This window comes from Oreochromis aureus, linkage group 7, assembly GCF_013358895.1.
Source record: "Oreochromis aureus strain Israel breed Guangdong linkage group 7, ZZ_aureus, whole genome shotgun sequence".
Lineage (NCBI taxonomy): Eukaryota > Metazoa > Chordata > Actinopteri > Cichliformes > Cichlidae > Oreochromis > Oreochromis aureus.
In genome coordinates, this window is record NC_052948.1 from 53,257,816 (window position 1) to 53,282,264 (window position 24,449).

The 24,449-nt window shown below is 36.7% G+C and overlaps 2 protein-coding genes across 3 annotated transcripts in view; one reads left to right on the forward strand and one right to left on the reverse strand.

Annotated features, from left to right (window-relative positions):
• pde8b (phosphodiesterase 8B) overlaps nt 1-7,549 on the reverse strand; it is a 53,278-nt gene extending 45,729 nt beyond the window's left edge. Inside the window, exon 1 of one of the 2 annotated variants that reach the window (XM_039615020.1) lies at nt 7,374-7,549. In XM_039615020.1, the coding sequence (XP_039470954.1) occupies nt 7,374-7,421 (48 nt within the window). In that variant the 5' untranslated portion in view covers nt 7,422-7,549. Of the gene's footprint in view, nt 1-1,768; nt 2,512-7,373 lie in introns of those variants that run through there. The other variant, XM_031734360.2, reaches the window with a different exon arrangement.
• An 11,706-nt stretch (nt 7,550-19,255) lies between these two features.
• Nucleotides 19,256-23,421, forward strand: LOC116315922 (corticotropin releasing hormone binding protein). The gene is made up of 7 exons (XM_031734369.2): nt 19,256-19,359; nt 19,446-19,539; nt 19,959-20,116; nt 20,605-20,815; nt 21,443-21,588; nt 22,516-22,633; nt 22,720-23,421. The coding sequence occupies exons 1-7, from the start codon at nt 19,270-19,272 to the stop codon at nt 22,872-22,874; spliced, it is 972 nt and encodes a 323-aa protein (XP_031590229.1). The 5' UTR covers nt 19,256-19,269; the 3' UTR covers nt 22,875-23,421.
• Nucleotides 23,422-24,449: the final 1,028 nt, after the last annotated feature.

Below are 24,449 nucleotides of genomic sequence, written 5' to 3' on the forward strand. Positions count from 1 at the left end.
TGTTAAGGTGACTTATGTTTTCATTCATGGGAACGACTCATGTCATATCGATGTCTTGTCGTTTCATGTGTGCCAAATTTCTTCCATATTAGGAGCAGACAAGACAAATATCAGGAAAAATGAATGAAAAGTGTTAAAGACTATCGACAAATGTGAAATAAGGACAGTTTTAAAGCTTTTTAATGTGAACAATCAAAAGCAACTGGAACCATGTTAGCCTTGGATGATTTTATTATGTAAAAGTGTCTGAATCTCATCCAGGCCTGAATGGGTTAATGTATTCTGAGAGTCTGATGACACGATCATCTGCTAGACTACTTCTTAGCAAAACACAGTTATGTCCTCTGGGGTTTGATCATAAATATGAAGAAGTATCTGTTCACATGCTTCCTCATGAGAGAAATCCTTCATCAAGTAAAAAGCACACAAACTTCATGAAAAGATTTGAAAACTGCTAAGCAGAGCAGCGCTGGGCTCAGTTTTGTCTCAGTTTTCACGTGGTTATCAACGTTTTAAATATCTGGAATATGTTTATTAAGTGAGCCGCTTACCTTTTTTCAGTATAAAAAATAGTGTTTATTTTTTTAAAAACTTGTTCTCTGAAAACTTTGAAATGCATTTAACGTATTTATCCACAAAATTTGGCGGTTTCCGAAAGCTTGACTCCTGCATTACAGATTATTACATTAAATTAATAGCAATTAATTCTATTTTCCACGATGACTCAAATAATAATCTTCTTCATACTGACTTAATTTATTCGATTAATAGGTTTTTACACATCTTAAAGCAAACAGTGTCATAAATGGGGTATAAATGGGGTATAAAGTTTTCAAATCTGAGCTGATCCTCTGACTTTGGGCAATCTGAAACACACTTTGCATTTTGTTGCTGAAGTACTGACCCACTGGATGTACAGTTGCTCATTTCACGGCTTTGTCTGCTTCCGGGAACCTCTGCCTGGAGCTTTGGGGCTGTACTCAGAGATAATGAACAAACAAGCTTTTCTTATAGCACAGATTTAGACTACAAGAGATGGCTGATGGTGAGAAACACGCAACGTGGGGATTTTAGGGAAAGCTAGACCCGAGTTTGGGGTTTTTGTAAAGTACAAACTTCTGGTAACCCTTGCCTTTAAAACAGTGTAGCACTTATATAGAACATGGTTTCATAACACACTGCAGAGTACATATGTAATCATGTATAAGTGCTTAGTAACGCATTTATGAGCAATTATAACTCTCCTGTGGACACAATGAAGTGGACTGTGGTGCAAACACATGTTATAAAGAAATACTAAATACAAATATGGTCTGTCTTCTGCAGGTACTCTTCAATAGAAACTTAAAATGCCCTTATCTTCTTATTGTGTTACACACTGCTCCAGAGTCCTCAGTCCAACGTGTAAGCTCATTCTTAAGCTTAACACATTTTGTGCATTAAAATACAATTATGCAGCATAACACCCTCCCTACACCAGATCCTTTAGTAAGGCCACCGTCATACTTTCAATTATCATCATTGTTACACACATGGCTGGCTGCAGGCATGGCTTGACACAGGGCGAGTTAATGAGGAGGGATTGAATGAACTGCAGCCAGATTTCTAATCCCGGACCCACAGGTTTGGGCCTCATCTACTAACAAACAACAACAATGGCCCTCTCTCAAGTGTGCTTTTCACTCACGACTCTGCTGATGCGGTGACCATATGCCAGCATACCCACGTTCGGTTCATTCAACGCGTTCCACTGTCACAGACACTGTACCTTGACGCTGGTGTGGCTGGTCTGCGTCTCGGCCTCGATGCGGATGTGCCCTCCGCTGTTCTCCTTGCGATCCCGGCACGAGTTGTTGCGCGAGTGCCGACTCTGGTAGGTGATGACGGAAGGGATGGTCTCGGCCGCATCGGTCTTGATGAAGAGCCCGTGGAGCGTGGTTGCGTTGCCCTGAGAGATGGTGGTGGTCTGGTGGGGGGAGTTGGATTCGTCTGAGTCTCGGCAGTAGATCACCCCGCTCTGAGAGACGTGGATACTGGGAGCGCAGCCCATACCTCAGCGACGTGCCTCCGGAGTCAGATCCCAGATAATAAACACCGACTCGTGGGTACCACCTTCCTGTCGTCCACAGCTGCCTGCACACAGGCTGCTGTTTTCTCCGGGCATCGGCTGCGGGGTCGAATCGCTCTCTCCTCCACACTCCTCCGTTCGAGAACATCAAGGGAGGGAAAACGTGAGGTGTAGATAATTATTTAATGCATGCGACCTGCGAATTCGGTTTTGTCCAGAAGCTCCCGCTATTGGCGGATTTTGGACTTCGATTTCATATTGAGGACAAAATGTGTTTCAGGCTATGATCTAAAGCTTCCCGATAACCCGTTCTCCCCGCCGGCGCTTCCATCAAATGACCCGGACTAATGAATAAAATTAATAGATGGTCTAAACCACCTGGCGGTTCTTCATCACCTCTTGCTTCATATCCGGCTTTGTTTCTCCGCTCATCCTCGGTGACATGGTCGCATTTTCGGCCTGTGATGAGTAGGCTTTATGAAATCTCTTCTATCTCTCTACTTTAGTTATTCTGCTTGCTGATCATTGGCCACGGTCCATCTCCCTCTCTTCCTTTCTGCTTCCTAGTCTCTCTCTCTCCTCCCTCTATCTCCATCATACCAACATTGTATAATTTTTGAATCTGCAGAATGAGCCTTCATAACTCCCAAGAGGCCATGCTGTGACTCCAGGGGTCATTTAAAGCCCCACGTGAATTATGCATAATACTATCACAGTAATAGGAACCTGATGAAACACCACTTACTGTTTAAACAGCCTCCCACCTCACCTTTAGGCACGTGGTTAATTTAGAGAACAGGGTACATTTACTCTTCAGCTGAAATCAGGGTAGTTTCTAGACATACAGTTTTTTTTTGTTTTTGTTTTTTTTGGTGTGGGGAGGCATGACATAATTGTTTTCTTGAAGAACTTTTTTTTTTTTTAATAAAATGTGCTTATAGACCACTTTTACTGCCTTTTGTTAGAGTTCTGCTGCCAAAAATAAACTAGCATTTGACATGTAAGCACAATAATCATTATAACATTTTTATTTAAACATTCTACCATTCTACCACTCAAGATTAGGATAGTTGGTAATAACGTGCTTATTTGTTTATTGAATGTGATACTAACTGGATCAGGAATTCTGTAAATGCCAGTTATTATTTAATATATTATATTTATCCTTAAACATAATTATGTTTTTTAACTGAGTATCTAAGCAGATGTGTCACATAATGCATTTAAACTGTAACAAAACTGCACTCCAATGTATTTTGCATTAAACTGTTTGCTTCGATATTTTGGATTTAAAAAAATATTATTATTTACCATCAATAAAATTAAACAGGCTCTAACAATGTGGGCTTGTTACCAAATCATGACCCGGTGATGGGTGTAATCTTAAATCTCTCTGGTCAGTCATATATATATATATATATATATATATATATATATATATATATATATATATATATATATATATATATATATATATATATATATATATATATATATATATATATATGTGTGTGTGTGTGTGTGTGTGTGTGTGTGTGTGTGTGTTTGTGTTTGTGTGCGTAGGCATTAGGGAACAGGAAGTGAAGTATAGAACTGAATAGAATAGAATAGTCACAAAGCAACATAAATTCATTTTTGGCACATTTGGCTTTAGAGTAAAAAACTGCAGTCTGTAATAATGCAAGAATATGACATCCAAAAAGGTCTTCAAAATTAGAGCAAAATTAAAATAACCATCTTCCATGACATCTTATTTAAAATATTCACAGCTGTAGGAATAAAAGATGTTTTGTAAACCCTTTTCTTACCCAAGAGGACTCCATAACACCAATTTGATGTTAACAGCTGAAAGGACTGATGGTGGGGAATTAATCTGGCCTGATGTGTAACTCAGAAGTTTTCATGATACTACTTGCATATTGCTGGTATTCCATTACTGAGTTCATGATGGCCATAGCGTCCAGGTCTGAAAATCATAGCCATAGCTACAATGAACATGCATTCTTTTTGTGGCCCCCAGGGGGCGTTACCTGTGGTAGCAAAAATACTCCAGTTTCTTTGGGAGAATAACCCTCTGCCCTGACCTCTGCAAACACTTTCCTGATGATTTTATTGCCTTAATCACACTTTTTAAGTCATATTAAATAAAACACTTAGTCCACATTAGTCCATGTATATAAGAAAAATAGATTTTTCAGTTTAAGCTAACTTGTGACTAACAACTGATTACACAATGAGAATGTGGTTTCACAGTCAGATCCACCTCTACTTTGTCATACATGCTTTCAAAACACCAAGACGGTGACAGCAAGAACACTCAACTTAAGGATTCAAACTGGACCTCACCAGCCAGTTGGTGATGTCATGGTGGCTATACCCATCTTTTATACTTTACTTTTTTTTATACATCTTTTATACACTTTTTGGTAGGCTACCTAATATTACAGGATGCAGAATGACCTTAAAAACAAAATAACAATAACAAAAATAACAATATTTCAGGAAAGGTACAGTGATGATTTCTACATCATTAATAAATGTTATAAGTGCCTGATATACAGTCCATGCACAAACTCTTAACCTTACTGTGACGTTTAATGCATACTCATTCAACATGTGATAAACTTCTTTGCTCTTGCCAAACAGTCAACTGCATATCATTTATTTAAAATCTAACTGCACAGTTTATTCATATTGACTTATGTTAACTTTGTCCTTCAACAAACTAATTTAATGAGGTACTTTTTCCTGAATTATTTTTTCACATTAGCAGTTAAGGACTTAAACCACTAACACACTTTGGTCAATATTCTATTGTTATTTTCAAGTTTTTATCATTTTAACCATCAAGCAAAATCGATAACAATTGCATGAACTGCTTAATAATTTCACAAATGAAAGAGCTTTTGTTTTCTTTTCATTGCCACCTTATGCTGTGAATTTGAAACCACTGGATGACAAAACAAGCAAACTGAAGACATTGCCTTGGAGTCTGGGAAACTGTGTTTCACTTTTTTTCCCCCACTTTTTTTGTGAAGTAAACAATAAATTAGTCAATTAAAATTATTTTGAAGCCATACCCTCCAATATAATTTGTAAAACTTTACAAATATGAATGACATAATCTCAGAACATATAACAAACATTTGTTTGAACATATTCTTACTTAGTGCTGCATTTAGCCGTAAGCAAAACAGTCATATTTAGCTTATTTTTATTTGCAGTCACCCACCCTTTATTCATTTAGGCAAGACTCCTAAATGAGGACTGCACATAAATAAAATATTCTTTTTCAAACTATAGTATAATGTTTAAAAAAATTGCTGGTATATTTCATCAGTGGAGGGGGTAGTGTTAAAACCTTTCGAAAGTATTCCTGCTGATAGTGCTTTAAAACAGTTATTCATATAACTGTATTAATATAGGGAAAAAGGCTAGCCATCAAAACAAAGTATCGCTGCAAACATACACAGTTACAGAGTGTTTTCTACATGAGAACATATTAAGAGAAGCACTTTAGCAGTGCCTCTAGAAGCAGGTCTGGTTTATGTCCATGTGGGCAAGCAAAACATATCATTTCAGTGAATGATTCTCTCAGCATCACTTCAGCCGTTCCATCCACATGTACCACATAACTATACAACTGATTTGATTTATTGACCTGACAGGTGATCCCCAGAGACAGACACATAGAAATAAGATATGGAAGAAATGGCCCCATACTTTTGGAGCTCTAATATCCAAAGATGAATAGGGAGAAGTGAAAAAGCTGTATTTATAAAGTTGTCCTTTGTCAAAAGTAGCCACGTAGTACAGTTAGTAGTTGTTTTAAGCTGCCTTCCCTCTAATTCATATTCACTATGGGATAGTTTACTTTTGCTCAGAAAAATATGTTTATTCATATATATTTATTTATGCATTTATAATATATAAATGCAAATAATTAATTTATAAATCTTTATAAATCAAGTTAAAAAACCATATAACATGTAACCACACTAAACATGTGATTTTCCTATAATTTGTGTTACATAAGTAACTCTATTGAACCACTTAACAGTATGTAAAAAACACTGAGCTCTCACAGTTGCAACATTCAAAAGCTGTGTACACATGCTGTCACACATACGTCACTAATACTACAATGTTACATTCAGTTTTTTTGTTATCAGCTGCAACAGCGTAGCACTATTTCCCTGTGTGATACTGTGTGTGGGTGTGTGATCACGACAAAGGCAATTTTGAGCACACTGGCAGGAGTTTATGTGTCTGTCAATACATTTGTCAGCACACTAGCGTCAAAACACTTCAAGATGCAGTCATAAAACTTTACTGGTGTCTAGCTGAGCGCAAAATAAAGATTATGTTTAAAGATGTGTGTAATCCGACCCAGTAAAGAGTGCGAGAAGTGGGGGCTTAGATAAAAACAACAAACATTCTGGAACAGTTTTTTGTTTTAATCTGGTTTGTAGTTTGTAAAGTTCAATTTCACACATGTATGTAGTCCAAGAGCTCACTGATGTCACTGCTGTGAAGTGATCGAAATATGGTCTCTGGCTTAAAGATCTAAATAAATAATAAATATATGGATACCTAAATGAATACAACTCCTCTAACACTGTTTTTAAATACAAAATGTCTGGTTACTTGCATCTAAGAGCACTGAACCTACAGTGAAACCTAATATTACTTGCTCGGTATGAAATAGGCTTCTGCTTAGAAGGCCCTCTGGTGGCCGAGCTCATATATGTTCAACTGGTGGTTCAAATGGTAAGTAAACAGAAAGAAACATAGTCAGGTGGTTGTACAGGATAAAATATCCTCATACGTGCTGAGGGTTCGTCATCGCAGCTCCTCAGTTATCTAGGCTATATTATAGGGTAAAATACTGGCTTTTCATTTGCCAGCTTGGCTGACGACAACTACAAACTATGTAGTAGCGATGTTAATGAGCTTTTCTGACTTGGTCTGCTCAGTTTTACACATGACGCGTATAAAGCAAGAAAATCGAATTTATGATTTGATTATTAAATAAAACAACACAACGTTGTTTCTTTCAAGAATTACACTGAAATAAAATACCGACTATATTCCAATTAAGAACAGATAACACTTCCACTTTTCACGGTAGTCAGTGTAATTTATAATCTTAGATTTCAGCCTGTATTATTTGCTCGTTTTTAGCTCCTTGCTACTAGCCTTAAGCTATAGGCAGTAGGTCTGGAAGTGTACGGTGACAACTAACATAAAGTTTTGTCACTTTAAGCCCAAAATAAGAGTTGGATTTACTTCGGTAAGCGCCTACCTTTCGTGGTCCATTAGGGGGGAAAGTCTCTGGTGACAGTCCGCTCATGTTTCAAAACCAAATATTTTGTCCTTCAGTATATAATGCAAACAACGGGGAGTTTAAGTAAGCACTGGTTTCGCATCTGAGATCTGTAGGAAGAGCGGCAGAGTTACGTGGAGCTCCACAGGTAGAGAGTGCTGGATGGTTAGTTAGACGCTGGCCTCTGAACTTCATAACCTAGGTTCAGATTGCACCGGGCAGGCCCGGTGTCCGTGTGGCCCTAGTGCCCTTTCACCACGTCCTGGCGAAAAGCAGTAACGTGATATTTTGTGAAGTTTACACAAAAAGTACAATGAAAAAAAAGTTCAAAATGCTGCATAAGGAGATGTAGGAGGCATTTATACTCCACCATCAGGTTATTTAAAAGCCAGTATATCTGACAGTTATAGTCAGGATCGCCTGAGCTCACTTTCCCCACCAGTATCAAGCAATATATTTTTCAATGTAACTTTATGTTAGTGATACTATCTGTGCATCCTTGTAATTTCATAATTTGCATTTATCAGCAAACTGCCGTCTACTTTTGGCCTGTCCCAAGTAATTATCTGCCTTATGGTATATTATTATACAGCGCACAGCATATTATATGACTGTACCATTATTTGAAATTAAAATCTCAGAAACTCAGAAGAGTTTATCAAACACCGTGATTGCATAATTTGAATCTGGAAAGTCATGTGAATACATTTCTTTTACCAGCTGCCGTGATACTGGCTGTACTTCCTTTTATTTGTTTAACAGCTTTAAAGTGCTCTGCTTTTAAAGACCTTGTTATCATCTCATAAAATGTGTTCCTATAGATTAAACTACCAAAAGAGATATTAAGTAGATTTAACTCCACCTTTAGCATCTACATCAGTACAAGACTACTAATGGTACTATTAGGTTAATCAGATGCAGTATTTGATTTGCATGTTAAGCACAGTTATTATAACTTTTTTTTAAAAAAAATCTTAATGTAATTTTAGTTTATTTTTAGCATGAGTTTGCTCTTTTCATACTAAGAGGGATTTTCAGGAGGAAGACATGAGAACTTTAGAACAGAAGACAAACTGTAACACAGAAATGCATAATCAGTTTGTGAAATCCTCAGACTCACAGTCAGGTAGACATTAAAGTCTCAATATGCAACAGGTCACCTTAGTCTCCTTAGACTAAAGTGACCAACTGTTAAAGGGAATCTAGCTGTCCCCCACCCTTTAATTTTAGTTTCTTTTGTAAGTGCATAATTTTGTTTCAGTACTTTTTTGTGTGTGTGTCTTCACACTTGCAATAAGTTAACAATAATAACACTGACAGCAAGACACCTGCTTTTACAGTGAGTTAGACAGACTGTTGTTGAGAGTAAAGTAGTAAAAGGATATTCTACATTAAAAAGGGACCTTCAGAACTCAGACTTTCTGTTGAATTATGCATTTAACCTTTCCTGTGAGAACTAAAAGTATATACAATAATGACACATTAGTGTCCTGATCATGTATTTGTCTGTATGAATGCAATAATTTTCAAGACATATTTAAAAAAATAAAGAAAAAAGACAAGAAAAGCAGAATGTTTTGCATTGCTGCTTGTATACTCGCTGTGGGTTTTTATGTGTGGAGTTTGGAGACATGCATTAATTGGTGATTCTAAATTGGCTATGAATAAATGTCGTCTCTGTTTTAGCTATGTAATAGACTTGGGCCCTTTTGAGGGTGTACATACCCTGCTTTTTGCTCTATGACAGCTGAGGATAGGCTCCAGCTCCCCGTAGCTCTTAAGCTGAAGAGAAGGATCATAAGATGAATGCTTTTTTTATGATAACTGCAGTGGAGATAGACAGAATAATTGCAAGCAGAGAGGTTACAGAACAATTCTCCCTGACAGGGAGTGGCCATGTGGTCTTAATCATTGCTGCTCTTGTGCTGTCCCTGGAACCTGAAAAATCATTTGAAACTGAAAAATAACAGACGTCTTTTTGTTATTCTTTAGGCTTTTATCTTCACACTATCCATATTAAGCTCACTGATTAAAACATTATGAACAATATTTTCACAATGCACACAAGAATATTTACTTTCAATTCTGGAGCATGAAATTTGCTAAATGGTAAATGTGCTGGGGTTTTTTTGTTTTTTTTTTAACTCTGTTTGAGCACTCAAACCTCTTTTTATGTTTAAGTGCTTTCTAGCTAACATTCACCTCCTGATGAATGCATCAGGAGCAGGTCGGGGTTCAATATTTTGCCCAACCTGAGAACTGCAGACTGGAACAGCCATGGATCAAACCACCTACCTTCTGATTAGAAGATGACCTGTTGGATGTCCTGAGCCACAGCCACACCCATTTGCACAAATCTTCATCCGCAACATTTCCAGATATAACCAGTATATACAATTTTATTGAAACATTTTATATCTTAACCACTTATCCAGCTGTGCTTGGATGTTTTTAAGTCAGCAGTCATCACAAAGTTAACCAGACACACTCTCACCAGTTACTCTAATAAGCATGCCTTTGGACTGTTTCCTAGAGAAAACCCACACAGATAGAGGCAGAACATCCAAACGTCACACAGGAGGTGGGAACTCGGAGCCCTCTTGCTGTGAGGGTGCCATCTAATGAAATTTATCTCATTTTGTAAATCAGCAACACTGCGTGTGCATTCAGTTTGAACAGAAGCTGAAGGTAGAGCCAGCACATGCATTAAAATATGTAATTTGTAAAGACTGAAAATGCATGATTTAACCTTGCAAACGATAAGTTTCAGCTAACTGTTAAACTTCTGCCTTTTTATTTGCACTGAAAATTCACAGAAACATTAATAAACAGTAAAATATGCAAAAGCTTTGGTAGACAAGCTGAAATAGGTGGATGTGAGTTGCGGGTCCATCATCCAGCCAGCAGAGGGCATGAGAAGTACAGTGGATGAGTTCCCATTACTGCAATATATAGTGACCTTTGAGAAGTTTTTCTTTTTTTTGTAATATGATTACAAATTGTGAAGGCCTGTGTGGAAAACAGCATGTGCAGTAATTATAATAAATATAAACACACGTAAAGAGCTATTTAAAAAGACTTGCATCAATTTTGTCTGCTTATAAAATGAGGAAACACCTTTATAGGAAGACACCTACAAGCTAAAGATGCTGAATGTGCTCTCATCCTGTTTACCAGGAAGCTGGATTTTAGTCTCTTCTGCCTAACGTGCAAGAATGTGTAGCTTAAACTGTTATGACATAAGCAGGCCTTTGTTTTTCTAAATCTGAATTATGCATGGCTGAACTGAATCCTTCTCACACACACACACACACACACACACACACACACACACACACACACACACACACACACACACACACACACACACACACACACACACACACAAAAGCCTACTTCATCCGTCAAAGTGTGCTAAACATAAGCCTTTGTGTATGTGTGTGTGTGTATGTGTGTGTGTCTTTGTATGCATGTTTGTCCAAATATGCATGAGTCCATGGATACATACCTTTCAGTTCAATCATTACTTTTCTCTGTGGATGTACTGATATCACTGTTTAGGATTGTTTCATAGAAAGCAAATGTATTTTAAGATTATTACATTATTATTATAATATAACATTGCTGATGTAATAATACATATTCTAACAATTTATCACCCCAGAAATAAATGTGATATGTATGTTCAGTGGTGTAAAAAGTGTAATATTTCTCTGAAATGAAATGTAAGTATATTAGTATCATGAAAAGTAAACACCCAGGATGAATACAATACAAATGTGTTATTAATATCCCTCCAAAGGTTGTCATTTTTTCTTCACTGTTTATGTTTGTGTACACAAATGAGCCTTTAGCATATTTTTTTAGTAACAGGGTATTATCAACAGCTGTCTCAAGGATCCATAGTTCATTGTTTCTCTACACAGAAAAGCCATGACCAGATGGTGGATTTGAACGAAGGACCTTCTTGCTGTGAGGCAACAGTGCTAACCTGTACCATCACACTGCCCAATATATATAACATTTTTTTTTCAACAACTAAAAAAACAACAACTACATTATACAGCTGAAAGACAAGCTATGTTATGCTTGAAATAATATCACAACAAAGTGTGTAATAGACACGCCGGTCCACCGTGTCCATTTCACTCTTTGCCTCTCCAAAACATGAAATGTGCACTCATGCAGAAGTTGTACTAAACTGGAATAACAGCAGAGGGAGGTATTTTATTTCAAGCAAACATGAAAATAATCATAAGAAAGTGTTTAAACAGAGTTATTAATACATTTACATGTAAATATATATTAGCCCCCTAGCTGATGGTCAAGTACTTTGTGGCTTTAAATATATTATCTCCCCCTGCTGCTAATGCAACTTCTCCATTTCATGTTTTGGAGAGGCAAAGCGTGAAATGGCCACAGTGGACCACTGTTGCCTTAATGCTCTGTGTACTGCAAAGTAAAGAGCCTACATTATTAGCCCAACAGTCTCATTTGGCTCCACGAGCAAGCACTTGGTGAGAGTGGGAGGGAAAAACTCCCTTTTAACAGAAAGAAATCCTGCCAGTGGAAGTAGTCATGACTGAAAGAGAATGAGGGGAAAGAACTGTCAACAGTGATGCTGACTTATATTCAGAATACTTGTTTGTTTACTACATGTATAGCAAACATTTGTTGCAAACTTGTATTCTGTGCATTGAAACACATTTTTATTATTTGTGAGTGTTATGTATAATTGTGTATTTGTTTACATGTATGGGCTTTAAAATAACAGTTCATGTAAGTTCCAGGAGCTGCTTCGTGGTTTAATTCATTTATGGATATCACTTAGGATAATTAGCAAAAAGAAATCCATACAGTAAAGCAGAATTTTTTAAAATCTGTTATCAAGTTCTCTATAAAGAGGGTCATTGTTCTCAGTATCTTCCATTGAAAATTCAGTTTAATTAGTGCTAATTGAGGCGGACAACACCACAAAGTCACAAAAATATGGATAGAAATTGTAGCAAGATTATGCATTAGTGGCAAAGCTTTATCAGTGACATGAACGGGTACTGTAGTGGACCTAAACTGGGATACTATATGCTAATGATCCATCTTAAATTTAGTTTTTAGAAAATGATGTTACAAACAATAAAAAGTGAAATAGTTAGGATTAAGGATAAAATTACCCTTTAGTTTCTACTACAGTTAATATGACCAAGGTCAATTAAGTTCTAACTGATTAAAACGAAACAAACAATGATGTTCAATGTTTGCTATTCACCACTGATCAGTTTAATTGTCAGCTATAACTAAAGCTCTGTATTGGATTGTTAACTATTTTAAGACAGACAAACCAGATATTTTCATACCGATATATTTTTATATATAGCCTTGAGGAGATTCATACCAAAATTATCAAAACTTGTTGTTAAAATGCTCCTTGGAGTTTCAATTTATTTTGGTGTCATCATTGTTATCCTGTATATGATATGTGATGCATAAAAAGTCTGAGATGAATTTATTATTTTTAAGATTCCAAATCAGTAACTTGGATGTCAAGACAAGGATTGGTAGACGTGTTTCTGCATGCCCCCTCGACAGGTGGTGATTGAAGAAGATGGCACTGCGGCTTAACAATAAGCTCAGAATGATATGATCAAACCTGGACCTGTTCAGCCATTTATATTGGTGTGAGCATCAAACTGTAGAATCAGGACACTATCTGTAAGGTGTGACAATTTATGGTGTGATGAGAAATGCAATTTTCTTATTAATGAAAATATGTTAGTGCCAGAAGAACTGCAATTTTGCAAATGATTTAAGTTTTCATTAACTGACTTTGATTGTGAGGCCTATTCATCAGTGTCAGAGAAGAGCAGATACAAGACAGTGTCAGAGTCAAGTCACAGCGTATCAGTCACACTGTTTGGCTCCTGTGAGGCAACATGTTCAGAATTTGTATTGGCACACTGAGTGCTGTTATCTGTACTATGCATTTATCTGTTTTGGCACATTAATCTTCCCAAGAGAATGTGTTTTAATGATTTGTCCTTTAGCTCTACCAGCAGCTCATGGTTTCCACTGACCTGCACATTATCTACACACAGTGGGTTAACACAGTTTTTGCACACAGGAAGAGTTTTCAGATAATTAATCCTACTGACTTTCACAATGCCCCGAATTTTCCACCACGTAAGGTTTGCAAATCTTAGTGAAACATATCACCGTCTGGCAAATAGACTGTGAGAAAATAGAAAATTTGACTTTGATGTCCTCCACAGTACAAATTGTGTTGATTTCACCAGTACTTTAGTTTTGAATAAGAAAACCCCATCAGCCTGAAGCGGGCATTCAGTTTAGTGTGAATGAATAAATTCAATGATTTCAAATATTTTTAATTGACACACACACACACACACACACACACACACACACACACACACACACACACACACACACACACACACACACACACACACACACACACACACACGTTGTGTAAAATGCAGATAAAAATGAAAGAGTAGCTTTTGGCAGAAAAGAACATAGGGAATGCATAAAGCAGGGCTTAGACCCTTAGGAATGGCAATTTGAACACAAGGTTATAGATCTAGGGAAGATTTTTTTTATCCCAACCTCAACGTGTACAACTTATTTCTTTTACAACTTACAAAAACAGACATCTATTACATTAGATATTCTTTCATGCCAAATGCTACCTGCGGCCTTTAGAATTAACCAGTATTTTTCTCATTTGTTTTTAACGCATGACTTAACATTGTTAACCTTCTCTTACTCTGCCTCATATCCTGAGAGCTTCTAAGCACTTCTTGTTAATGTTCGCATTTGTTGTTGTATGTTTTCAGTGCTTTGTTGTCTTTCAAGGATATTATCAAAAAAACACTGAGCTGGTGTTGTGAAACTTGGAAGAAAAATGGGGAACAAGCGAAAACTGAACCCAGTATATTTTGGTTTGGATCTTTAAAGCTGCCATAGCTCATTTGCTTTGTTTGATGATGTGGTTTCCAAATGCCCGTCTAATTATTATTGTTAATAATTTGCCATTTCATTGTGTACACAGCATTCCTTTGTTCTGTGTCAATGTTTTTGGATAGAGTGATGGATGGATGGATGGATGGATGGATGGATGGATGGATGGATGGATGGATGGATGGATGGAACCAATACTAAGTCCATCTTTATGTAAATTCTGTGGACATCACCTACACTTAGTGACCCCAGCAAAAAGTCTTACAGTCAAATGAAAAGCTACAGAATCCCTCAGATGGCCAGAATCTTCTCAGATTAATTAGCTCAGCAAAAGACTATTTCCACACATGGCTTAAAAGTGACAGAAGATATATTTAATGATTTTTCAAATAAAAATATCTGTATGCAAATGCTAGAACGATAAAAATTTGTGTGCTTCGTGCAAAGTGTATTTGCGATTGAAAATATATGTTCTTTGCAAATTATGTGCATGTAGAATTTCTACCATAGAAACGGCCACAGTATTTTTACAATAATGAAAAACACTTTTCCCTTGTTAGCAGTTAGGTCCCAGCTACCAGGTGAGATGCATATAGCATTTGACATTTATTACTATTTACAATAATAAACAAAGGATAAAAGCTTGCCTGTTACACTCCATTTAAAATAAATGGTGTGTCTCTGTTCACTATGCATAGGAAGATAAAGATTTAATTTGTTTGCATTTTAGATACCCTCTATGTTTTTACTTAAGCGTAATACAGCCAACTAGCAACAGCTTGACCACAGCTCTGCCTCACAAGAGAGTAAAGACACAGTAAATTAAGCACCTTTACTGTTTGAAAGGCACTTAGATTAAAGTTTTATTTGGTCAACATGATGATAGACATCAGTTTATAAACTCCGTCTGGAGAAATTAAAATCCCACCAAATAAAACTTAACTTGGATATCTCTATGATGCTCTTTTATAAAGGCAAGGTTTTTCTGGTTTCTTCGTCAAAGTTTGGATGGTAGCCTTTAGCTTTAATGACATTTGCCATATACCTAATTGCATTACATAACATTTAACTAATAGTCCATTGACAATATGTCGTTTGAGCCAAACACAGTTGTTTTGTATGGATAACTTTAAAAGTTAAACCATGCTGCTTACAGATTACTTCAAATCACTGAGAAGAATTTAGGGGAAAAAAAAAACAAATACACAAAACATCTTCTTGAATCTCTTGCTGTAGGAATATCTTATACAGTTACCCATCACTTTATTAGGTATGCCTGTGTTAACATTGTCAAAACAAGTTCAGACTGAATGAGGAAGAAAGATGATTCGAGTGACTTTGAAGGTGGCATTGTTGTTGGTATCAAGCAGGCTGGTCTGAGTATTTCAGAAAACAAAGTATTCCCTCTCATTATTATTAAAGGCATGTTTATATCAATATATTACTATATTTGCTTTTTAAATAATAACCTTGAATAGTGGGGGGAAGGGTATGCAATTACTTTTACAAATGCTATATTGCAAAAACATACATAAAAATTCAATTTGCCTTCAGGGTGTGTGAAAATACGGTAATACATTTTCCAGTTTCTTTAAACATAGTCTTATCTTGGAGAAACAAACATGTTGTTTTGAGTGTGGATTACACCGGCATTAGAATGGATTGACCTTTTCAACAGCCAGAGGCACCTGCAGACCTCAGGGACTGAGCCCAGACAGGTGGGAGACGAGTATTCTGTGTCCTTGACTCTTAATGAGAATGCAACTTGAAACTTTTCTCTGCAGTTATGCACTTTATACAAATAATGTGTGAATATTCCTTTTCAGACCTGGAAAATAAGCAAACATCCTTTACAAATGTAATTTGTTTTTCTGTTAAAGCATATTAATTAACTATGGTATGAGTTTCTCTTGGATGAAAAATTGAAATTTCAAGAAACTGGGTGGTGTTTGTGTTTGGCTGGAGTTTTCTCACCCTAAAAAAACAAGTCAGACTACAGTGCTGAAGGCCCCCAGGGTTTGTTATGACTATATAACACGAGGCAGGCGTGAAAGCAGCTTAGTGAATGAACTCTGGGTGAGAAGCGAATGGTGTGGAAAACATCGAAGGTTGTTACATGAATCAATGTTTTTTTGGTATAAACTTCCCATCAACCAACTCTACTGTGAGACAGAAACAGAGACAATCATCCTCTGTTTCAGCCTGTGTTATTGTAGTTTCTGTTGTGTTTGACATTCTCTACATTATTATTTGAGTTAAGAGTAAGCTACACTGTTAGTTTAACTATATATTTGTGCTTAATCTACTAATAAGTAAAGACGGTTTTTGCAGACATTAAAACAGTCCAGAGTAAGAATTATATTATTTATAATTCATTTATCATTTATTATGATGATTATATGAATATGCAAAAAAATATCCCTTACACAATTATACCACCGCCAGCAGCGTGATACAAAGCATGTCACAGTAAAAATCTAGACTCATCAAACCAGCTAATCCAATCTGTTTTTGTGCATTCAGAGATGCTCTTGTGCATATTCTGATTGTAACAAGTGGCTATTTTAGTTATGCTTTGATTATACTCCAATGCAGAAGCAGACATGGAAACCTGAGAGTTGAGTAATCATTCCTATTATGCTTCTTAGATGTCCTTCGCCTGGATGCATGAGTAGTTGATGCATTTTAATGTAAATTCTGTGCAGACAAGTCTGAACAGTCACAAAAAACAAACAAATACATGGATGCCCACATTAAAGATTCTACAATATATTTTACTTTGACACGACCAAGGCCATGGTTGACTACAACTGGTAATTTCTCTTTGCCAGGGAAAAAAGGATTTGTTTGAGAGTGCTTATTGTTTTAAACAATACTGAGAACAATGAATTTCAGTGAAGATCTAAGAAGAATTGTAGATTTATACAAACTGGGAAGGTCTCTTGGAGCCATTTCTAACCAACTGCAGATTCCAAGATCTTCAGTTTAAGAACCTGCAAGTTCAAGTTATTTGTATTTATAATGGTGCCGACCAAGAAAGAAGGCCCTGCTCCAAAACTGACACTTTCAAACCTAAGAACACTGTACAAATGTCAAGCATGGTGTTGGTAGTATTATGCCAGCATGGGGTTGTTTTGCTGCTTCATGGTACGGTTACCTCCAGGAAACTGGCCACTTTAAATGACTTCCATCCATCCATATTCTGATGCTTGTCCAGGTGTTTTGATAGCATAATCGTTTCTTGTTTGCTCCCAAATAAAATTTCAATTAGAATTTATTGACACAGGTCTTAGAAATTGTAAAAGGAAAAAAGAGTATTCAGTGTGTCACATTATTTTCATAAAGGATAACTGCTGTCATCAACATTTTTTGTCCCACGAAGAAACAGTGCTTTAATTTGTCACTTACAGATGTTTGTGTATGAACTTCTGATTCATCAATGAAAGTATCCATAAAGCAGAAAGGGGAAATAGGTAATGTTTAGTTAAGCTCAAGTAATGAATGTGTATTTTGATTAACAACACCATATAAGAAGTTATGCTTTTGTGACCTGGACAGTGACATTTTAAAAGTTTAATATTTCCTATAATGAACGGGCAATGCCTCACGTTTCCAAACATGCATCTAAAGTCATTTAAAAATGTTAAAAATTAAAATGTGCAATAATGTGCAAAAGTCTTAAGCAACCCCTCGTTTTTTTTTGTTTTTTCTTTACATTTTGCTCCAAGGAGCTAAATGTTTTTTATTTTTGTACAGGGAGAAAAAGTTTGAGGAATGCCAAATAAAAAAACACGAATGGGTCTGAAAATCAGTGGCAACAGGTCTTATGAAGTGATTTTTTTTGTTTTTTTTTTGTTTAAATCATTACGATTAGGTATTGACGAGGTCAGGGGGACGTACAACAGTGAGTGTCTGCAGCCATCTGTAAAACTCAGTGAAAGCTCTATTATGGTAGAGAGATGCATTTAAGCCTGTGGTTTTGGGGATCTTTCCAAAATTGATGGAATTATTAATGTAGAAAAGTAAAGACAGATTTCAGTCCACCATACAATACCATTTGCATATGATTGGCTTCATTTTTTAGCATGACAATGATCCCAAACATACGGTCAATGCTGCGAAAGCACGTGGATTCAAAAATGCACAATGGAACACATCAGTCATGGACCATGGATTGGCCTCTGAAGAACCCAGAGCTTAGCAATATTGAGAACTGAAGAAAAGGTAACCAACATCCAGAGAAGAGCATTGAATGTCCTCTGAGAATCCTGGAGGACTTTTTAGAGCTAATTCTGAAAACTATTTAAAGAAACTGCAAGAAAGCATGAAGGGTGGTCATAATAAACACTGCACTGTTTTTGTCTTATATAGTTCATGTTCGTGTGTGTTTTCACATTTCTCAATAGATCGTTGCACCTATGTTCAATAATCCTATCTAAATATTTTTAAAAGGAGGTGTGGCTCAATACTTTTGCACAGTACTGAAAGGATTTAATGTCCTTTTTGTTACATAGTGTAAAAGGCTCTTGTGCATTGATCACTCTTTTCACTTTTTATTTAGAACAAAGAGAAGAGGGCAAACATCTTCAATTTGAGTTGTTTAATGATCGGTACGAGTCTGGGAGGGCTGCAGCAGCTACCTGAGTCGCTTTGAGGGAAGATGAGTGGGAAGGGAAGATCAGCTTTCCCCTTTCTGTCTTTGTCTTTCCATCCAGCTCGCCCCTTGCTCTCGTCACAGCTACGCAATTGGCTGCTTAAGGAATGGATTTAATGGGAGGGGAGGGCGTCCACGGTGGGCGAACATGTCACTTGGTCCTTACAGTATTTGCTCCTATAAAAAGCAGCGCTTGTCGCGGAGGAGCTCAGACTTTCTCCGCTCAGGTGAGCCTCGCAGACAGAGATGCGCGTTATGGAGCGCACTTTCCGGGAGCAGCTCTTCTTTCTGGTGTTGTGCCTGTCCGTCCTCAAGGGAGACTCCAGGTATATTGAGGTAAGTGTCCGGACAGATACAGAAACTTCTTAGAAGATTCAAAGGTACAAACGAGACGCGCCAAACTTCTCTCCCATTCTCTGTAGAACAACGAAATCACAAAAGATGAATTATATTCATTTTTCAACTCGGAACTCAAGAGAGAAATACCCGAAGAGTTGATGTATCGCCGACCTTTACGTAAGTCACGTGACATCTATCTATAATATTTTAAATAAACATATAATTGATGGTTTATGCTGGGGTTTTTTTTGTTGTTTTTTTTTTTTTTATTAAATTTTTGCAACTTATGCATTTGGAGGGCAGATAAAAGGGGAGGTAGCGTTTGTGTATATTTTTGGTAAATTAAACTTGTTTTCTGTCTCTTAATTTTGGTTTTACCAAAATTGCTCTGGATAAACACCTAAGTATAAAGAATAGGCTAAAAGAGTTGAAATGTAGAGAATGAATGAAAAGGCAGCAGAAAAAGATATTTATATTAAAAACTGATAATAAATATAATAAATAGTATTTAGAGTAGATCAATCTGTCTTCATTTATTTATATTTTTCATATTTGGTTGGCAAAGTTTTCAAATTCCTTTCTGGAATGCTTTTCAGGTTGTCTGGACATGGTTGCAGTGGAGGGCCAGTTCACCTTCACAGCAGAGCGCCCTCAGCTCAGCTGTGCCGCTTTCTTTATGGCAGAGCCCAATGAAGTGATCAGTGTGGATTATGACAGCGTTGACATTGACTGCATAGGAGGAGACTTCATCACTGTAAGCTAACAGCGCTTCTCGTGAAACACCTTTCCTCTCCTCTTATATTGAGTAAAATATCACAAGGTGGGGAGATGCATTTGGTCCCGTTGAGCTTTAAGGGCTTGAAACTTTATTTTATTGCATGATTTTTGTATAATTACAGGTAATGACATAAGACTTTTTTGTGCTTTTGTGATAAAGCTTTTGCTCTGTGTTTCCTTGTCACTAAACACTGGAGTCTGTTATCTTGGTTCCTAATTAGACAAAATGCTCTTTAAACATAAAGTAATTGGGCACAAACCTGCTTCCTTTAGGTGAGCTACCTGAAAATCACTTCCCCAATGATTGCATACTGATGCTCTCTCCATTCTAAACAGATGCTGATGGTTTCAGCCTAAAGAGTTTAATATTCTTTCCCATCATTAGTAAAAACATCAAGAAATAATTTGTGATTGAATATAAAATTCTACTTAAAGCTTCTGTCTTTTAATATATATCCCATCAAGGTGTTCGACGGCTGGGTGATGAAAGGGGAAAAGTTCCCCAGCACCCACGATCACCCACTGCCTTTGTTCGAGCGCTATGTGGATTACTGTGACTCTGGATCGCTGAGGAAAAGCGTGCGCTCTTCTCAGAACGTGGCCATGGTCTTCTTCCGCATTCACAGTGCCGGCAGCAGCTTCACCCTGACAGTCAGGAAACACACCAACCCCTTTCGTATGTAGACGATCATTTTCAGAAGTAAACTCTCAAATTCCCTGCATGCACATAAACGTAACCATTTGAGCTTTCAGCCCATTTACACTGCAATTAGTGTGTAATTCAGTGGTGATACTGGCAGCCTGGCATGGTGCTTTAGTCATCACTTGCACCATTAGTGGACAGTTTGCCACCACTGTGTTCCTGGATGAGGACCAAGGACAGGCTGCAAATGCTCTCTGACAGTAACATGAAAGGAAAGGGCAAATTAGATGGCTATACTGAACCCCAAATTATTTGATGCTGCTTTTTAAGTGTTTTTGAGATTGACCTCAGTGAAGGCATTACAGTCTTCTTCATTTTCTTTGTAACTACTTGATCTTTACTAATTAGATATAATAATAATAGTGAAATAGTCCTTTGAAAAATGCTTGTGTAACATACCACAACCATATCATTATTTTGACCTTTTGACATTTGTCATTCAATGCAACAAATTGAAGAGGTACTTTACCACCATGTATATATGAGTCATGCACGTACAAACCCAACCTTTAGGTTATGTGTACATTCCTATGCTTCTATCTGAACATCCATCAAAGTGATCACATTTGCAACATCTACCCTTGTCGATATTTTTTGCAGCCTGCAATGTCATGTCACAGTCACCAGAGGGCAGTTACACAATGGTGATCCCACAGCAGCACAGAAACTGCAGCTTCTCCATCATATATCCAGTAGAGATCAGCATCTCAGAGTTCAGCCTGGGCCACTACAACCACCTCCCCAAGGTGAAGAAAGTCACTAAACACTCTTGAATATTGCCTCAGTGCTTTTAATTCATCTTCACACTGTTTGCTACTATTCAAATACAGTGTTACAGGGTTTCTCAGTTTATATAGCAACTGAAACCTTCAGTAAAAAGTGATTTTTGCATTGGTAATATTAGTGATTTTAAGTGACCAGACTTCTAAAATCATAACAAATTAAGATCTCATACTAAGGTATAAGGTATATAAGGCACAAAGTTCAAATCTATCAAGTTATGGAGTGATTTAAAGGTGAGTCACAACAAGGTGTAGCTCCAAGAGATGAAGTGGCAGCAGACTACACTTTCTCTCAGCTCTAAAGAGAATATCATGAGCGTAGCGTTTAAGATTTAGGAGTTCATGTTTAATGTTGCAAAAAAAAAAAAAAGTAAGAAAGAAAAGAAAAAGAAAAAAAGAAAAAGAAATGTGTTTGCAATATTTAGGCAAAGTTGAAAACTGAAACACCAGCACATGTAATTAGCAGCGCTTCAGTTTGAATGTATATGACTGGTACAGCCAATACAACCAGCTGATTTGAGCACTTTTTATAGGAATAAGAATGTCAGACATCCACTTTGTTTTGCCCCTTTGTTTTAGATACAACAGATTTTAGGTAAAAAGGAGAAAGACTTGTTTTGCTTTTTGTTTTTTGTTTTCTTTGGTAAAAATGTAAATAGCTTTTAAAGTGTGCCAGTTAGACTGTTTTCCCTTCACTGCAAAAACCTACTTGGTAAAACAATTTTTTTTACAAACTTAAAATAATTAATCTTAAGATATTATATTAAAAAAGCATATTCTGATAGTATAGGTTGTCCTTAAAAATTCACTATATGTACCTTTATTGTGCAGAATAAGTATTTAGTATTTGTTAGTTAGTATTTGTATCACACTCTATGTTGATTTCCATAGAGATCCATGCCCGGATGCGCAGAATCAGGGGACTTTGTACAGCTGCTGGGGGGAAATGGCATTGATACATCAAAGCTGCTTCCCATTACTGACCTCTGCATCGCTTTCACTGGACCAAGTAAGTGCACACCATCTCTCTGCCTCCCCCTCTCTTTAAATAAAACATCAGTCAAGACTTAAGATTTGTTTTTGCTCTACCTGCAGCCCACATGAAGATTGGCTGTGATAACACTGTGGTGAGGATGGTGTCCAGCGGGAAGTTTGTCAACCGAGTGTCTTTCAGCTACAGGCTATTAGACAGCCAGGAGCTACAGACCATCAAACTCAACAACGTGGAAGATTTCTGTTTCAATAACTGATCCTAACAGGATCTTATGTGACAAATGTAGCATTTGACTGCAAAAGTTTTTAAAATTACTTTAAGTGAAAGTAACAGTCAGTCCCTCTGGTTAGATAAAATGTCTGAGGACATTGAAATAAAAGTGTATGAAAAATAAAAGATAAGTGTCATAGGACTATTATGATATTACACACTCCACTTTACATTTTATTAAATATATTTTTCTTTTAAATTTCAATCATCTTGTTGTAAATAAATTTAATTAAGTGTCCTTTTGTGTTTGGTGGAACCACACTTGTTTTTATATGCTTTGAGCGCCCTTTGTGCATTTATCAGAATTAGACTTATGATGTTGTTTTGGGAGTTTGTCATCGACATTCTTGATAAGGAATGGTGCTAAAATGAATGTCACCTTCTGTTTGTGTGAGTACTGGTGATGTGCTGAATCATGGACATGGAGGGTGAACGTAAAGCGAGGGAGTATGCCATTGCCATTATGAGGGCATTTGATTAAAAAAAAGACCAAAAACGTTTTTTGTAATAAAATGATATTGCATGACAAAGCACTCAACTGGGGTTTTCTTATTATCAAAAAAAAAAAGAAAAAAAAAGGACGCTCTTTCAATTCAATTCATAAAAAAGTGCTTGTATGAGTTTGAACTGTATTAAATATGAAATACAGCAGTCAGCTTTCAGGTTTTAAGATATTATCTCTATTTGACCTTTTGATCTCTACTTTGACCTTGGATTTGACCTTCCTAGTAGCAGGAAATCTGTAATGCTACAATTTTTTAAGCATATTAAAATATCCCACAGATAATATAAGCTGTTGAAGGTATATAACGTTTGCATTTCCTCTAGCTGTGCCCTGTAAAAAAAAGCTGCTGATGAAACCAACTTACTACATGACATAATATTCTAGGTAATTGAAGAAACTGACATTTCTCCTTGGGCATAACATTACACCTTAAAATAACATGTTGGCATCATAACATAATAATAATAATATATATATATATATAATATGTCACTGTCTCTGTTATTTTAGTGCATTTTCATCGACTGGTTATTTTCCTAAATGCTATATTTCTAATGCCTCTTTTTTGAAAGAACTCATGTTCACCCTCTAGCATTCAGTCATCTGGAGCGTTGACAGCATGCTAGCATTTAGTGCTGTTAATCCATATCCACAACATAGAAACATTCATGGCAAATGTAGTTTGCCAAAAACAAAAACAGAGGTACAGTAGGGTCTGAAAATCTTAATAAAATGTGTCATCTCTGTCACTACTACAGTGATGAATGAGTTATTTGCAAAGATATAAGAAGAAACATGGATTCACTGTTGAATGTAATTATGTGTCACCTGTTTAATGCAGGAGATTTAGGGCGTAGCAGGTGAAGTCAGACATTGTGGGCTCCTGTCTTTGCAAACACATGTCTGCAAAACCATCATGTCTTCAATGGAGTACGTGCTTCTTCATCATTACCTCATATGTGGAATGATGTCACTGCCTTTGATGACTGTCTTGGGTACATAATGAACTCTTGCTGTTACTACAGAGAAAACAACAGGTGCTATCTCTAAAATATA

Coding starts and splice junctions, on each gene's coding strand:
- LOC116315922 (XM_031734369.2), top strand. CDS start 19,270: ATGCGCGTTATGGAGCGCACTTTCCGGGAGCAGCTCTTCTTTCTGGTG. Junction 20,117..20,604: donor TAGGAGGAGACTTCATCACT/GTAAGCTAACAG, acceptor TATCCCATCAAG/GTGTTCGACGGCTGGGTGAT. Junction 21,589..22,515: donor ACTACAACCACCTCCCCAAG/GTGAAGAAAGTC, acceptor TGATTTCCATAG/AGATCCATGCCCGGATGCGC.